This window comes from Melospiza melodia, chromosome Z (assembly GCF_035770615.1).
Source record: "Melospiza melodia melodia isolate bMelMel2 chromosome Z, bMelMel2.pri, whole genome shotgun sequence".
Taxonomy (NCBI): domain Eukaryota; kingdom Metazoa; phylum Chordata; class Aves; order Passeriformes; family Passerellidae; genus Melospiza; species Melospiza melodia.
The window spans coordinates 32,330,841-32,348,864 of NC_086226.1; the positions used below are offsets into that span (position 1 = coordinate 32,330,841).

Here is an 18,024-nt window from a genome sequence, read left to right on the forward strand (position 1 = left end):
CCAGGTTGCTAGTTTTCCTATGCACATCCTAATCACTTAAGACGTGGAGACAGGTAATGGAATTTCTCCCTTAAACAGAAATCAATTAGAAGGCTATTAACAGAGTTTAAAATTGTCACTCTGAGGCAAACTGGAATCATATTCATAATCACTATTCTGTGAACAGCATGCTTGTATTTTACAGCAATCAAGTGCTGAGTATGTACATGTATGAGAAGCCCCACTAAGTAACTGCATTGGACTTGGTTTGTAGTAAAAAACCTTTTCAGCTACTAGGGTCAGTAATTCCAAAACAGGCAATAGTATGAAGGCATAATTTGCCCAGAGGCATGCATAGTATTTTTAGCTAACAAGATGTACTGAGCTTGTGTTGCCAGGTTCAGGTAGTAGGGGCTGCATGGGTGAGTTTGGTGGGAAGCTGAGAGAGCAGCTCTCCCTACATCTAGAGAATGCCAGGTAGCTCCAGGGCAGACCCACTGCCCAAGGCTGAGCCAATCAGTGATGGTGATCATGCCTCCAGGAGAAGTTACTGCACAGAAACAAACTGCAGCCAGAGACGAGGAGGTGAGAACAAGTCTGAAGACACTAAAAAGAGTGAATAAAGTACGGGAGGAGGTTCTCCAGCTGCTACAGTCCATGGTGAGGTAGGCTGCTCCCCTGTAGTTCATGGAGGTTTTTGGTCAGTTCATGGAGCCCCACACTCAAGCAGGTGGATGCCTGAAGGAGGCTGTGACCCTGTAGAGAGCTCACAATAGAGCAGGTTCCTGGCAGGATCTGTGGCACCATGATGAGAGGAGCCCACCAGCAGGTTTGCTGACAGAACTTATGACCCTGAGGGAGATTCCATGCTGGAGCAGTTAATGTAAAACTACAACATGTGGGTCACACTGTAAAGGACTGTCTCCAGTAGAAGTGATGCCAAGATTGAGCAGAGGAAGGAGTCCTCCCTTTCTCTGAGGAGGAATCAGCAGCAGAAATCTGTGATAAACTGACCCAAACTGTCATTCCCTATCTCCCTGCTGATGGAGGATAGGAGGTAGGGAATTGGGAAATAAAGTTAAGGCCAGGAAAGAGGGAGGGGAACTTTTTACTTACTTAACCTACTCTAACTTAATTGGTTATAAATTCAATTGATTTCCACAAATCAAGTCTGCTTTGCTGGGACAGTAACTGGTGAGTCCTCTCTTTGTGTCCTTATCTCTAGCTATGAGCCTTTTGTTATATTTTCTCTCCCATCCACCTGAGGTGGAGGGTAATAGAGGACCTTTGGGGCCACCCAGCATCCAGTCATCGTCAACAAACCACCACACAAGGTTAGCAATTCTAAAATCAAAAATTGTACCATAATATGAAGGCATAATTCCTCCAAAGGCACACGCAGTATTTCTGGAACAGAATATTCCATGAAGCTTTCAAACCTGCAACATCACAAAATACATATTCAACTAAATCTTTGAATTAAACTTGTAAATCTGGTTTTTACCTAGTCATTCTTTGCAGTTTTTCTCTTGAGGGGCAGGGAAGGGAGTAGCATGGCCAAGCCATTCATACTTTGAATTAAGGTATGTGTTGTAGCTTTGAAAACAAGTTTTAGTCAGAGAGAGAAAGGCAGGAAACCCTAATTTTCAAAAAAAGTCTGTAAAATGCTTTCAAACTGAAAAGCCTTTTCGGGGGCTAAAAGGCACACACTTCATTGGTTAGATAAAAAGATTTTAATGTTAATTCTTTCTCAGCTGAAAGTCACTTTAGGTTTTCACAGAAGGAGGAAAAAGATTATTCCACTGCAGTAACAGAAACTAATTCTGCAGTGCCCCCATCTCATCCATAGAGATTACCACCTCAGAAGCCTACAGATTTGTCTGATAAAAATTTCAAAGTTTAGGAGGTAAGGTTTGCACACATTTGATGTAAGCCAAACAGGTGTTGTAAAAAATAGATGTTCTATAATTTCCTGTGCTGCACTTTTCCTTTAATTATGAAGTTTTTTTAAAAAACACACTACAGAAATATTAAGATTAAAATTAACTTTTTCAAAAAAAAAGTGTGAAAGGCTACTCTAACAATTTACACATGTGATACTCAAATTCTTGTTTTGGTTGAGTTTTTTCCAGTTTTATCTTTCTGATTTGCAGTCAGTAAAGTGATTTTCAACAAGAATTCTTGGATTTGCACAGAAAAAACCCCACGGTATTGATGGGATTTACAGAATTTTGCTAAGCTCACAATACCTGTCTCTCGTGTACATTCGGAAGCAGAACCCATCCCTAACACGGCCAGCTCTTCCTTGTCGCTGCAGAGCACTAGCTTTGCTAACAAAGGTCTCTTCCAGGGAACTCATCTGACTGCTTTCATGATACCTTAAACATTATAAAGCAGATACAGATTTCAGAAATGAAATTTTCATGTATATATTACCTGAACACTAGCACACTGACAATATATCTAATGAGCAATTTTTGAAAATACATTTAGTTTTGAAAACCAAGCATATCTGGGAGGAACTGTATATTATAATTCCTTGAATACAAGTCACTAGTGAAAGCATAAAATCTGGAAAATGAAAGCTTTTTTGTTTCATCACCTTGGCAATTCAGAACCATTCTAACACATTGTGTAGGGATTTTCACATTTAAAGTGAAGAAAAATAACTTTCAAAAACTGAGATAGCATAAAAAGTACTTTCTTCATTTTTAAAACAGTACTTGATCATAGTTATCCATACATTATATCCATTATCTATGAACTTCCCTTGCTCTTCTCACCATTTGAAACTTCAAACATACATCCCAAACCTGTACCCAAACCTGCAAGCTTTCAAATGAGCTCAGCACATTTCTGCATCCAGAACTCTAATTAATAGATAATTACAAAAAGGATTGCTCTAAGTTAATAAAGATACTACAAAATCCTTGCAGCTCTATCCTCCAAATATTTACAGTAATCACAGTGTGACGGATGAAAATCAAACTCTCACCTATTTTCTTTTGTTCTCCCAGTATCAATTACAAAGACAACATCTGGTATTGTGATACCTGTCTCTGCTATATTGGTTGCCAAAACAATCTGGAAAGAGTAACATAACATTAAAAGAAGAACTGGAATGTGCAACAGGTTTCAATCTTTACATCACTATTATGGAGTAAGTCTGGTTAAATTTTTTTTACCCAGAAATGTTTCCTTAAATAATCTGACAAATAATGAAAACCTACATGACTTGGAAAATGGTCTAGTTTTCCCCAAGGAGAGAAATTAAAAGTTAAGAAATAATTTCACAATCACATTTTGCTTTATAATCCACCACAATTACTGCTTAGTACCTGCCAAAATTGATCAATATTTAATTACATAGTTTGGCAGTAAATAAAATAGTATTTCTCCAAGATAAAAGTCATAGTTACTGGCTAACAATAGTTAATATACAGGTAAGTAATAATTAAGGAAGATTACAGAAAAATTTTAGTTTTAAGAATTTGTCCAATACTGTCATCATTTCCACAGCATATTATCTTCTATCCATTACAGACCACTAAATCAGAATTGTTTTTTGCAGTGAGGAAATTCTAGGAACACCCAGCTGTTGTTTAATTCTGTATGATAAAAATTCAGAGTTGCACCCACAGAAAATTTCTCTTTTCAGTTGTGAACTTTGTAAATATTACCTTTCTAATACCAAGAGGAGGTATTGTAAATGCAGCTGCTTGATCTTGTGTTGAAAGAACAGAATGCAAAGCTATCAATCTGTGCCTAGAATAAGAAATTTTAATAATAAATACACATTTATCAAATAACATGGAGTAAAAATATAAGACCAGTATAATGGCAACATGTGGAGAAGGATACACAATCAAATGAGTAAAACTTTGTATGATTACATATGAAAGTCTGCTTCATTGTTTTATTACAATAGCTACAAAAAATAACCTAATTAGTTCATTGGGATGTTCTCCCATTCAGTAAAAATAGTAATGCAGAACTGCTTGTTACTTTACAATAACAGTCTAGCAATAAAGGGAGCTACCTGTTTGTAAACCCAGGTTCTTTAAATTGTGCTTCTGAGAAAATGACCGTAACAAATACGTGCAGCTTTGAGTAATAGAGGTCTCTCATTGAGACAACCACAGAGACTGGTACTTCCCTTCTCTTCCAGACCTTTACACCTCAGTCCATCCACAAATATTTAGCATTTGACTGCAATTGTTCCTTTTATGCAGTTGTGATGCTAACTTTTAGTTATCCCAAAAAAATTTTGAAATTATCTGTCACTACAACCCTAGGCCATTTCTCTTGGTAGATCCAGGTGCTCTAGGGCTCTTCTCAGGAAGTAGTCACTTCCATATAAACAGTAAGCCACAGAAATCTGTATGCCAGGTATGGCAGCTTCCATACCCTAAGAAGTGGAAAAGAAGTAGTCAAGTGCTTTTGATTACATAAATTTGTTGAAGAATAAAATAGAAAGCAATGGAAGAAAACGTACCATACCATTCCTAAGTATCTGTCATTGTTGCTTGAATAACTTTTAGACTATAGCAGTAAGAGTACACTTGCATTGTAGTAAAAGTACATTTGTAGCACCATTAGCTCAGAGGCGTAACTTTCACTAGCCTTTTACAAGAATAGCAAACATTAATGTATATGTTTGTTGCGCTGCAACATAAGAGTATTAACTTTATAAAAAATATCTGCATTACCTGTCGTGCAAGTTAAATCTTCTGTCAGTTGAAATGAGATCATACAGCTGCTGGATATGAGCAAGGCCTGGTAAAAAAATCAGCACAGCACCTTCAATATTCTTGAACTGGGGACTTCTATCTGCAAAATAACAGCGCAAGCATATAGATAGGTAAAACAAACATGCATGGCAAGCAGTTTCACAGAACAACAGGAACAAATGCTAGGCCCCGTGGTTAATGCCTCTTAGGATCTTTCCTATGACAATGAAATCAAGTACTTCATTATAGAAGTAGTAGAAAGCAGTGGAAAATAAATCCAAAGGACAACCCCAAGTACATAAACTTCTTAAGAAGTGGACTAGAAGTACCTAAGTATGCAAGCAACTCCAAAATAAGTTCAAGGTTGATCTTGTAAGGGTTCATATATAAGATAGCCTGCTGTGTACGACTGCTATATTTCGCATAGTAAGTAGTCAAATTGATACCAGATCCGGACTGGATTGGGATATACTCCTAAAAAACAAGAGTAAGCAGAAAAAAAAAATCACATTCCTAGTATTTTAGAGGAACATAAAGAGCAGAAGATGAATTTGCCACTCACTTGAAACAGAGATTGGGCTAACAGAAATTTAACTAATTTCCCACCAAAACCTGTGTGAGTTAGATTAAATCACAACCACTTACATAATGTGTAGAAGTATCTACAACTGTTAAAAGACATTCCAGATTCTAAGAAAAGGTAAATATTAAAGTCTCTCCAAGAGGTAAACAGTTCCCGGGTCCATATCTGGCATTCAACTGGTATCAGTTCAAACTGGGATAACAAGATGTATACTCTTCTTTCAAAACTCCTAATTTGGGGTGTAAGAAATTCGTTTCACCTTTTCCCTCTCCCTTACTTCACCCTTCTCAACTAATGCTTGCAAGGAAAATTAAGAATGAACTAGGTGGCAACTCCTGCAATGTTTTGGTACAGGAAAAGAGTTAGCAGGAGAGATATAAATTTGATTTTTTTCTAGACATCTTACACATCTAGTTTCTAAATTAAGTGGCACTACTGTAAACTACTTCATTGTTACTCAACACACTTAAGGAAGCTTGACACCACATATCCTTCTGTACTGAAGGAAAACAATCAGTAGAGCACACCAGACTATTTTTCAACAGACATGTAAGTGCTTGATTGTAGCAAGCTAAGTTTTCAGAAGTTTTGCAAAGCAAATCGGAGCAGACAGGTATCCTCCAAAAAATACATAGTCTAGATTAACAGCCTAAGTTGCCAAAGTCAGATGGCACTGATAGAATTTCCCCTTCAAGAGTTTTGATCCAAAGGCACATACAGCTGTCACTGCAGAGTACCTAAAGATTAACCATAACCTGTTAAACTAATGAGGTCTATACAACAATCTCAGGTAAATCATCTCCTTTGGCATGCCAAGTTGGACGATCTTGGGAGTCTTTTAGCTAAAGAAGGATAAAGCCTTTTCTCTTCTGTTGTTAAGTCACTATGTAGGAGAATTCTTCGAGGAAAAAAAAAATGGTTTCCCTGCTGCTGCTTATACACCCAGAGCTGGTAATCTACAAGAGACCTCAATGTCAAATACAATGTCAGCAAAAGCAAGACAACTATACAGGAGTCGGAGCAACAATCAAAAGGGTGAACTATTCATAAATATTAGGAGTGCCATTGTGTCTGTTTTTTATAAACTGAGTATCAAATATTCATTTGGTATTTTACAATCCAACCACAATAAATTCAAAGGAACCAAAATGATTAAATAATAAAAACTCCCAAAAGGTTCCAAGACAAAACTAAAAGTGCCTGTTTCACCTGGTGCTTTGTAGTGCTTCCTCCTTTACCCGTAAAATTTATTGTTACTTCCTCCTCCTCCTCCAAGAACTTCTGACAATATTCTGAGTCCTTCTCCAGAACATAGCCAGTTGCTTCAATTACATCTTCAACATGGAAAATCTTTAGTCAAAATTCAAAGAAAAAACATGAGGCACATAAAAAACTAATCAGCAACTTTTTTCATTTTTTAAATCTTGCATAACAAAGTTGACCAACATTTATTAATGTTGTAATAAATCTTGCACATTTCAACTAAAACTGTCATGATTTTTGAAAACCTAATCTTGGAGCTGCTAAAAGTTTGTTAATGGGCTTCTCCACCTGATCACTACATAATCTTTACCATAACCTACATAATACACATAAGAAAAACTAATGCATATTATAACTTAAAACTTATGCATAAGAATGCAGTCACAAAGTTACAGGGGGTGTGAGAAGAATTCTTTAATGCTTTCCTTTCTACCTAAGTTGAACAGACAAAAATCCAAACGTAACTGAGGGACTGACTGTAACCAATAAATCCATCACAAAAAATAGTACAGCTATGTACTCCAAAGCCCTGAAGCTATTCTACATTTCCATAAAAGAAAATGGACTACAAGTCCTTGAAATACTTACTGTAAGATCTATATTTCTGGTCAAAAAAAAAAAAAAAGAAAGTGATATATTATTTAGATACTAACTAGGCAAACACTGTATACATATATACAAAGTATCCTGCATAATCAAAATAAACAGCTACCTACCTCAACTGGGTAGCTTCTCCCCGAGATCCTTAAAATGGGACAGTGTGAGAAATAGCTGGAAAACTTCTCACTGTCTACAGTGGCACTCATTAAAATCAGGTGCAGGTCTGAGCGTTTATGCAAGATCTCTCTCAGAATAACTAGCAAGAAATCAGACTGGACACTTCTTTCATGTACCTAGAATTAGAAAAATAGATCTATAGCAAGAATTTAGTACAGATCAAGGCCCAGAATAACTGTAATTTCTGCAGAATAGTAAAGAACTGATAACCTCATCAACAATAATATGAGATATACTTGACAGGAGACCATCTTCTTGAAGTTTCCGAAGCAGGACACCTGTTGTACAGTACAGCAGTCTGGTGGCTTCTCCTGTTCTTGATTCCATACGAATTTGATATCCACACAGGGAGTTCTTAAAAAAATACATTAAAAATATAGAATAACTTAAAATAACATACAAGCTAACAACATTCAAAATTAGGTGAATTTTAATATCTCTCAGATTCAGATACTGACCAAATTTGCTAATTAAGTAGTATAGTGAATGACTGCCACACTTCCTCACAAGTACTTTGCCTTGTTGAGAAAGGAAAAAATAATAAAATTTATGCAGAGCGACAAAGAACTGATAAAATCAGGGTTGTTTTCAGGACTCTGACAGTTTCACAAATATTTCCGTACAAATTGCCCTAACATATACAGCCCTTCGGTTTTCATCAAGTAACAAAATAACTTATGCTGGAAAGGGCCCCTCTCAAAGCAGGGCTCCACTCAAGGCCAGACTGGATTGTTCAGAGCCTTATTTGGGGGACTTTGTGTCATCCCTAGTGGTAGTGACACAACAGCCTCTGGGCAATCTGCTCAAATCTTTGACCATTCCATATATGAAACACTGTTGCTTTATATCAGCCTCTGAAGAATTCAGGAATCATATACGGATATCTACAGGTTCACAGGTGACAAGAGAAAAAAACAATGGACATACCAAGAAGTCCTTTTCAAGAGAAAATAACATCTATTTGTTTGGTTGTATAAGAAATAATGTTCTCACTTTTTGCCAACAATCCAGCCCCCTGTATTTGATCAGGACAAAGGAATTAAGACACTTCTTACTTTTCCTCCTGGTCCTGATTCACAGCCTAGCTCTTCACAAACCCTTGTTGCCAGACTCACTGCTGAGATTCTTCGGGGTTGTGTGCAAACAATGTTACATTTTTTTGATCCTTCATCTAGCAACAGGTCTTCCAATAAGAAATGGGGCACCTGGGTACTCTTCCCACTGCCTGTTTCACCAGCGACAACAACTACTCGATGTTTTTTAAGAGTTTCTACAATTGAGTATCTGTGCTTAAACACAGGTAACTCCTGCCTCTCTTTCAGAAGCCTCTGGTATCTAGAGGAACTCTGCAGCTTCCTAAACAAATTCCTTGAAGGTTCCAAATTATCTGCATCTGAGGTCTCAAGGGAGAGACTGCTGAAGTCCTCATCAGGAACCAAGTTTTCCCAGGAATCTTCAGGACCCTCAGATAGTCTTGGCTCGTTTTCAGACTGTAGCTGCTGCTGCTGTTTCAGTTTGTTTAACAATTTAGCAATAAAGGTATCACGCGGTTTGTTGGTTTCTATCTTGCTTTCCTCTTCCTTTTTCTTTTCAATATCCCTCCATTCTAGCCAGACATCTCGGTAGGTAGGAGGCAGCAACTGATGAACTGACTTCCAGTGAAAAAAGCAGAAAAAATTATGTTATCTACTACTTAGCAACATCACTATTTTTAGTATTTTATGTGTAAACAAACTCAAATGTCAAAAGATTTGACAAAAAACAAATAGGAAACCATTCTAAATACAGAAACTATGAAAGCAGTAAAATAAATGTCAACAATATGTCTTTATTAGCTTTCAGTTTTTACAAGTCTGAAAGTATAGCTTTAACAAAAATATCTTTTCTGTATGCTGCAACGCATACACGCAATTAGATAAAAACATGAGATGTGCATGGAATGAGAAAATGTAATGGAAGCAAAGAATTTAATGGGAAATACTACATGAAACTATTTTTACAACACAACTAAAGATACTATAGCAAAAAAGTGCAGAAGTAGATTTGAGGCCAAGAACAGTAATGCTGCTAAGAAACTTACCTGTCCTTTGGTTAAATGGTAGAGTGCCAAAGTAGCAGCTAGATGTTGTGCTTGCATACTATCTTCTGTTACGATTGTAGGACACATTGCCATTACATCATCTGATGACTTGATAATCCTGACCCTTAAAGAAAAATTTCAAAAGCAGTTATCTCAATTTTCTGCAACCAGTATAAATAGAAAATACCTGCAATGATGTTACATTTTCAGCAAATATTGGAGGAGTGAATTTGTGGTTTTTTTGGTTTTGTTTTTTTTTTTTTTAATAAACATCTCCATTTTCTTCAACTCAGAAGCATTTATATATATAGAGATTACCACTAAAGTTAGGTGCTTTGGAAGAAGGACCCAATGTAACTATTTAGGATAGATCAAGATGACTTTCAACGGCCTACCAAGATGCAAACATCTGTTTAACAGATAAACAGCAGTCAGAGCAGGAGCAAAATTTATCATACTTTTAGGGATGGCAGTCTGTTAGCAGTTTTCAGCTTGAGCAAGAAAATAAGCTCTTTCACTTGGTTCCTTCAAGAAACATTGCTTATTTATAACTGTGTGTCTGTTTTATTCATATATGGTAACATTCTACTCTACAACTCTCTATTTTAGACTTGATTTTGAAAAAAAAAATTTAAGATACGGCACTGTTTTGCTCATAAATTTATAGTAACTTTGACACAAATTTTTAACTTCCACTTTATTTTAAACAATTTTCAGAAGGGTTTTGGTATTCATAAACTTGAATCTCTGATTTAATATTTTACTTTGAATAAGAATACCAAACATAAATTGTTCAAATCTATCTCATAAGGGTGCTTCAGACTAATCTTTCATCCAGCAGTACACAAATAAAAATAAGATTCTACTGAATGAACTCATAAAGCAGGAATAAGGGTTTTTTGTGATTTTGTCTAGGCTAAGCATCATTTCTGCAGAGCTATCCAGAGTAAAATACCTCCCTGATGGACTAACAAAGAGTTTGGGTTAAACGCTGTATTGATATAAATCTCTATCAACAAGAGAGAATTGCTGAGATATTTTATTTTCAAATGAACCAAAAGGCAAATGTAAAGATAACAGGAAATACATACCTACATTTCCAATATTTTCCAACAGGAATTTTTTCGAAAGAAGGATTTGGGCTCTTTGGAAAATTCTTTCTGCACCAGTCAATCAAAAACTGTTTTGGAGATTTACCAGTCCAGCTTCGAGCACTATAATCAAAATTTCTTATATCTAGTGGATCTCTCTTTTTCACTGTAAGAGCAGAAAAATACATTCTAAATCCTCCTAAAATCTATTTTACAGTCCTTTGAAGTAATTTTTACCTTTTATTCACATATATTTTACTAGATAGCACAATTTTCTGAAATATTTTGCAGAAATATAGGTATTGATGCTACATCACAGAAACTTCTGCTTTTCCTACAGAAGTATCTGGCAGAAAATTAATTACAGTATTTTGTTATCTTTGATAATCCAGTAATTTTAGAAGTTTCATTAAAGTCTGGTTATTAGAAAATATTTTAATAGTTTGAAGATTTACAATGAAAATAGTTTAAAAATATGAGAGTGCAACTGAAACAGCAACTAGCCCTACAACTGAAAAAAATAAAAAAGAAATCTAATTTTTAAGACATGACAGCATGACAAAAATAGCTTTCAATGTAATCTGCTAAAACAAGTACAGATCCTTTAAAGTCAGCTTGGTCAGTGAGACAGACTGTTTGCAGATGACACTCAGTAGGGTGAGAGTGTGGATCTGCTGGAGGGCAGGAAGTCCCTGCAGAGGGATCTGGGCAGGCTGGATCATGGCTGAGGCCAGTGGAGTGAGGTTCAACAAGGCCCAGTGCCAGGCCCTGCCCTTGGGTCACAACAGCCCCAGGCAGCTCCACAGGCTGGGGCAGAGTGGCTGGAAAGGAGCTGGGGGTGCTGGTGACAGCAGCTGGACATGAGCCAGGCTGTGCCCAGGGGGCCAAGAAGGCCAATGGCATCCTGGCCTGGATCAGCAATGCTGTGGCCAGCAGGGCCAGGGCAGGGATTGTCCCCCTGTGCTGGGCCCTGCTGAGGCCACACCTCCAGGGCTGTGTCCAGGGCTGGGCCCTCACTGCAGGAAAGGCCCTGAGGGGCTGGAGAGAGCCCAGAGAAGGGCAATGGAGCTGGGGCAGGCTCTGGGGCACAAGTGCTGTGAGGAGCAGCTGAGGGAGCTGGGGGTGTTTGTCCTGGAGAAAAGGAGGCTCAGGGGGGACCTTATCACTCTCTACAGCTGCCTGAAAGGAGGCTGTGGCCAGGTGGGGTCAGTATCTTCTCCCAGGCAACCAGGGAACCATTGCCTCAATCTGCATCAGGAGAAGTTCAGGCTGGACATTAGGAGGGATTTATTCACAGAAAGGGTTGTCAAGCATTGGACTGGGCTGCCCAAGGAGGTGGTGAAGTCACATCCCTGGAGGCATTTAAGGAACAACTGAACTTTACAGGCAGTGCCATGGTCTAGTGGACATGGCAGTTTTTGGACACAGGCTGGACTCAATCTCAGAGGTCTTTTCCAAGCTAATTGGTTCTGTAATAGTTCACAATCCTTTCCGACAATCAGAGCTTTTTCACTCAGTACTGCAAACCTAGCAAAACAAGAACTAATTCTGGAAATTTGTGGTATGATTCAAGCTCATACTGAACTACTTCCAACGCACCTTTGTCTTCCTTTGCAGCACCATCAGGTTTTTCAAGCAAACTCAAGTTCAAAGTGGTCTCCTGAGGTTGAGATGAGGGAGTTTTTTTCTTTTCATTTTGCTGTTGGTTTGAAATCTTTATAGCTGGATTAAATACTGGATGTTCCTCAAGTGCTGCCATTTCTGTCAGAGAGAATATAACTTATACCCATGAACTGCTTAAGAAACAACTGTAATAATTCATACTGAGTACCCAAAACCAGAACTAGTGAAAATTTACTGGCTTTTTAGAACTTGACCAAGGAAGAACAAATTCAGAAAAGCCTTCGTTTCACAAAGTGGCATAAAAGGTAACGAAATTATCTTTAATTCAACTTGACTCCAAGATTAATTGCCTAACAAACATGCAGACCAGAAAAACACAGGCAACTTGCATAGCTCTACCTTGCTGAATTCTTCTTATTTTTTCTTGTGCTGCCTTCTGGCCTTGCTTATCTTTGTCTTGCTTGGAGATGCTTGCTTGTTCTTTTGCTTCTGAAAGCTTGGCAGACAGATGTATATACCTCTCATTCTATTTCAAAAAGAATTAGTAATTACAAGTTGAATATGGTATGCTTGTCACTTTCAATGACCTTCATGACAAAGTGCAGGTTTTTTACCCTTTATACCAAGCTTATGCAATTAGTTTTTATTTAATTAACAGTCAAAATCTCCCAGAATTTGATAGTAACTTGCTCAATCTAATGGAAATGTATTTTAAATTTTTCTTTCCCAAACACGACATTCAACATTTTCAACGCAGTACAAATAATAAGGGAAAGGAAAAACAACTTAGAAAATAAGAAGCTTCAACGCTTCAACGGGTTTTCCTTCAATACCGTAATACATTACTGGTAACATAAAAACATTTTCAATCCCCAGTTTATAACACACAAATTTGTAACAAACAGATCCACAATTTGCAGATGTACCAGACATATCAGTTTTTAGAAAGACTCCCATGAAGTATTATTCTGTCTTACTGGGTCAAATTTTTCTTCATCTGTCTCTTTCACAGACTCATCCTTCTCTTCATCACTCTGTTGCTCGGCGTACTGCAAAATCCATTCCTTCATAGTCAATTCTTTCTCTTTCCTCACATTTGTTTCCTAAGAGCAATATAAGTTAAAAGTAATGATAATGTACGTGAAAGCAATGCTTTCTACAGCCAGTACCTAGGAACTACTATAAAGGTTTTATACATAACATACATACATACATATATATATATGACAAGAAAGAAAGAAAGAAAGCTTTCCCAACCAGGGTGAATATCGCACTATACATCTAAATAGATCTTAACACTAGAATAACTATAATTACAATAAGGAATGAAACCCTTTGCAGGGCATTTTTTTTGTTTTAGATTTAATCTGGTTTAAGATTAAATGCCCACAAAAATTGAAACACTGACAGCACACAGGCAAACTTAAACCCTCATAAAATCATATAGAGTGCCATATATACATAAACAGAATAAACCCATTATAGGAGAAAATTAGGAAATTAAGCTATAGAATTATAGAACGGCTTGTGTTGGGAGGGACCTTAGAGGTCATCAAAGTTCCAAACCCCCTGCTATAGGCTGGGACACCTTTTACTAGGCCAGGTTGCTCAGAGCCCCATCCAATCTGGCCTTAAACACTGCAAGGGATGGGGCATCAGCAGCTTCTCAGGACAACCTGTTCCAGTGTCCCATCATTCTCACAGAAAAGAATTTCTTCCTGATACCTAATCATAATCTCATGATATTCCCTGCGCTTTACCACAAAAATGAACTATGAAGAACCTTCTAGACTCAACAGGAAAAATACCTTTAAATTGCCATTCCACTAAAATTAAAATGCAGGTTTACAATTATTAATCACACAACATTTTCATAAGCTTTCCACATCAGCGCTGGAAATCAATGCAACTCCTGTATTTTAGAAAGTTTTATTGTCTCTTCCCTCACGACCCAAGTAACTACCGATTAGATTCTCAGATTACCTTAGTTCCAGGGCCATTTTCTTTCTTTTTGTTATCTTCTAAGTGAGGAGGCATTCCACACTTTGACACAGCAGAACAAAATTTTGCTCTAGGTTTCTGTTCCTGTTCTTCAAATTGCTGGCTAAAACCTTCAGGCAAGGCATCTTCAAAATAAAAAGAAAAAAAACATGTCACAGAAAATAATAATTACAGGAAAATACTTTAAACTCTGTTAGGAACCAACTAGAAGAACACAAACTGAAATAAAAGTTAGGCTTTAGCATTTATATAAAATAGTTTATTTGCTCGTTGGAAATTCACAGAACTCCAAGTGTAGGAACGGGAAGACCACAAGACTTCCTGCACTAGAATATAGAACCAGTCAGCCGTGCATGTAGGAGAGGAACACTGTTGCAACTACTAGTCTTAGGGGAACATTGTATTTAATTACTATTGTGAAGTAATAATGCTACTGCTTAGCAGGTCCTATAGCTCTTTGGTAAAAAACTATTTTCTGTAACCATACTCACCATTGGGAAGGTTTAAACAAAGCCAATCAAGTGCAGAGTGAAGATCACCCCCATATAAAAGTGTATTTTTCATTGCTTCTTCAATGTGTTCAGTCTTGAAAGAGAATCTTTGTAAAGCCATGTATACATCCTATAAATAAAAGAGCTAAAAAGATTAGGATTTAATCTAGCAATCTAATATAGGCTTCCAAAGTTCTCACATATCAGAAAGCCAGCATTAAAGGGAAACAAACACCATGCTTAATGTAACAGAAAATTCTGTTTTGCATAATTAATATTTTCTTTTTAAATATACAAGCATAGGTATCAATAAATCTAGATTCCTGCCTCTCTCTCCACAATGTGTTTTCTAGCTAAATAAAGACATACCTCCAATTTTCCAGGTATATAGAGTAAAAAATGTGGGAGACCTAAAACATTCAGATTAAGTATTATCCCTCTATCTTGTCTGAAAGCTCTTGATTTTAGTTCCTGAATCCATAAAAATGTGCCTTTCTTAATAAGCATACTCCTTGATTTCAGTCACTAATCATTAATATAACTACTGAAAAGCATGCTGCATTGGCTTGTGCCACACACAATACAATTATGTAATACACACAAGGGGAATATGACACTTGACAAAAATTACAAAAGACAAACTATTCTAAATGAATAATGAAAAACAAGATTTTGAACTGTACCTGTAGTTTCTTTGCAGTCAGTCTTTTGGAAATCATTCCCTTGTCCTCATTTTGGTTTTTATGGTTATTAATCACATCGATAATCCTTTTCTCTAAACTACCATTTATCATTACCTGCAAAGAAAAAATGAGTTGATAAAAGTTAAACTTTGGAAGTTTTTATGACATGTCAATGCACTTCATTACTAAGGACGTAACAATGCAGAAATCCCTCTGCCATTCAAATTCCAATATTTCAAGCTTTCTGTAAGTGGCCTAAACATCTCTTACAAAAAGGACACTTTTTCTTCTGCAAGTTATACACTTTCACTTGAAATAGAAGAGTTAATTCCTTATTACCAAGAAAGCCAATTTACCTTTTAAAGGAAATTTAGTATGTTAAGGGAAATATTGTAAGCAAAATAAAATTTTACCAAAAAAAAAAAAAACCAAGCCCTTTCTCCTCTGCTCACATAAAGTACTTTGAACATCAAGATGCAATCTGTGACATCCTCCTTCCAAAACACCTTTAAAAACAAATTTAGTATAATAATTCTTATGTTTGAAACTTTTCTAAAACATGAACCTATCTTTAGTTGCTACTAAGTTTGTAATATAAAATCTATATTCCTTCTCTGACAGGAAGAAAGATCCATAAGCACAGCAGAAGCCCAGACCTAACTCCTAAAATAGTCTTGCATGCAAAGTATTATTTGTTATTTTTTTAAAAAAAGACCTTATTCTACTGTGGTAATTTACCCCTACTGCTTAAAGGACACTCAAAATCCTAAACAAAATCAAACTCTCAATGGTCAATTGTCTCATATATTAATGCAGTTTACACGCACAAGCTAATACTGAAAAAGATCTGAAGAAATATTTACTCAGGTAAAGCAGTACATGAAAATCAAAGTTGTTTTATGTAAAGAAGATACTTGCCTTAAGAACAGATTTATCTAGATTTGCAGCAGCATTGGAATCTGTTGTTGAACCAAAACTGTAAGTTTTTGGACCTGCAAATTGCAAATAACCACCAATTACACAAAACCCACAGAGAATATTGTTTAACATAGCTAAAGCAGACCTAACATAACACAAATTAGTGCAAACTGCCACACTAACTTGCCAGAAACTTGCAGGTACTTAACAACAACAATAATCAAGAAAGGCCTTGAACAAGGAATAGTGAAGAGGGCTATGACAAAATATAAAATTCAAAGGGTATAATGTGAGGACATGGGATTGACTGCTCACTCTCTGAACACTGAAAAAGAATTGCCAAATAGGGAAGCAAAATTATAATTTCAAAACAAAGTAAATGGTAGTTTCAAAACAAGCAAGGCTGTTGAGGATTTTTTATTACAAAGTGCATAGCTATGTAACAGAACCCTTTGCCACTAAAGCCACGGACTGTAGATATTTACTGAGGTCCAAGGGCAGAGAGAACAGCTTTGCAGTGAAGAAATCAATTGACATGGGAGAGCATTGAAAAAAGAATTACATATGCTTCAGGGAGGCCCTACATGTCTGATTTGTTCTTACCTAGGTATCTGCTTTTGTTCCCTACCTAGGAGAGAGCACTGGCTTACAGAAGCCTTTGGTCTGCTCTGGTCATTCCTAAATACTTTTCATTTAACAGGTATTAAAAAAACCAAAGTCCAATTCACAAAACTATTTATTGTCATTAGAATGACAAGACACAGCTTGCTGTAGAATCCCATCACTTTCAGAGCACGTGTACTGTGTCTGGTGCTGCACAGGCAGAAGGAAACCGAGCAAGGCCATAGCTCCCACCCCTCTGTGCAGCTGCACGCTGCTCCAGGAGGCACAGCTACCTCCCAGCAGGTGGGCTGGCAGCTCATCCGTGCTGGCCTGCCTGCAGAACAGCTCTGGAAGGGCCTGCTTTGAGACCACACCAGGTTTTGGTAACTGCGCTTCAGAAAAAGTATGGTCCCCTCTAATCAGGAGACCCAAACAGCTGTCAGCACTCAGGATCTACTCACTGGCACTTACCAGGGGGCTCTTTAAAATATACCAAATTAGCTTTCATTTACACTGACTGATTTTTCACCACAACCTGAGAGAGAAGCAGGTTATTTTCTGAAGAGGACTGAGCACCGTAGTTATTGGAGGAATGGAGGACACAAGAAATAGACAGAGTCCACATTTGTAAAAACAGAATGCATGAATAGGTTCAGGATGCTTATATTACCAGATTACAAGACTCCTTAACTAGTGGGGAACTCAGATGTCCTGGCTATTGCATGATTTGCCCATGTCTGCAGCAAAAGCTGTTCTAATGTTATATGGTATCTGAGCTGCTTCTGACAAACCTGGCTTGTTAAAAACAGGCATCCCATAGTGCTTCAGAATAATAGTTTTTCAAACTGCACTCAGAATAGCCATCCCTCATCTTATCTAACACAACAGAAGTGCCTCCAGCCCTGTAACAGGTCTTTCAAGGCAGAAAAAATCACCCAAAATAAATCCCCAATCCACATTAAATTGATTTTGATAATATACAAAACAAATATATCAGACACTCTGGGAAACTGCTGTCCAAACAATTGCTTCACAGGAACTGCTGATAATCTAATAACAAGACTTTCTGTAATTAAACTCAACACATCGATCCCACCAAGACTTATCTGCTCAGGGACACCCCGAGAGCAGAACCACAGAATAGCTGCAGTTGGAATGGACCTCTAGAGATCATCCAACCCCATATGGCAGGATCACCTAGA

General features: G+C 37.2%; 1 protein-coding gene across 1 annotated transcript in view; it reads right to left on the reverse strand.

The window, feature by feature from the left end:
* Nucleotides 1-18,024, reverse strand: part of DHX29 (DExH-box helicase 29) — a 32,394-nt gene that overhangs the window by 13,516 nt on the left and 854 nt on the right. The window contains exons 2-20 of the mRNA XM_063180900.1: nucleotides 16,220-16,293; nucleotides 15,302-15,415; nucleotides 14,619-14,748; nucleotides 14,110-14,252; nucleotides 13,104-13,229; nucleotides 12,526-12,652; nucleotides 12,103-12,264; nucleotides 10,504-10,669; nucleotides 9,413-9,536; nucleotides 8,388-8,984; nucleotides 7,543-7,686; nucleotides 7,272-7,448; nucleotides 6,502-6,642; nucleotides 5,039-5,183; nucleotides 4,689-4,809; nucleotides 3,660-3,744; nucleotides 2,975-3,063; nucleotides 2,229-2,357; nucleotides 1,343-1,418 (exon numbers count right to left, since the gene is read on the reverse strand). Coding sequence (XP_063036970.1) covers nucleotides 1,343-1,418; nucleotides 2,229-2,357; nucleotides 2,975-3,063; nucleotides 3,660-3,744; nucleotides 4,689-4,809; nucleotides 5,039-5,183; nucleotides 6,502-6,642; nucleotides 7,272-7,448; nucleotides 7,543-7,686; nucleotides 8,388-8,984; nucleotides 9,413-9,536; nucleotides 10,504-10,669; nucleotides 12,103-12,264; nucleotides 12,526-12,652; nucleotides 13,104-13,229; nucleotides 14,110-14,252; nucleotides 14,619-14,748; nucleotides 15,302-15,415; nucleotides 16,220-16,293 — 2,870 coding nt within the window. The remainder of the gene's footprint in view (nucleotides 1-1,342; nucleotides 1,419-2,228; nucleotides 2,358-2,974; nucleotides 3,064-3,659; nucleotides 3,745-4,688; nucleotides 4,810-5,038; nucleotides 5,184-6,501; nucleotides 6,643-7,271; nucleotides 7,449-7,542; nucleotides 7,687-8,387; nucleotides 8,985-9,412; nucleotides 9,537-10,503; nucleotides 10,670-12,102; nucleotides 12,265-12,525; nucleotides 12,653-13,103; nucleotides 13,230-14,109; nucleotides 14,253-14,618; nucleotides 14,749-15,301; nucleotides 15,416-16,219; nucleotides 16,294-18,024) is intronic.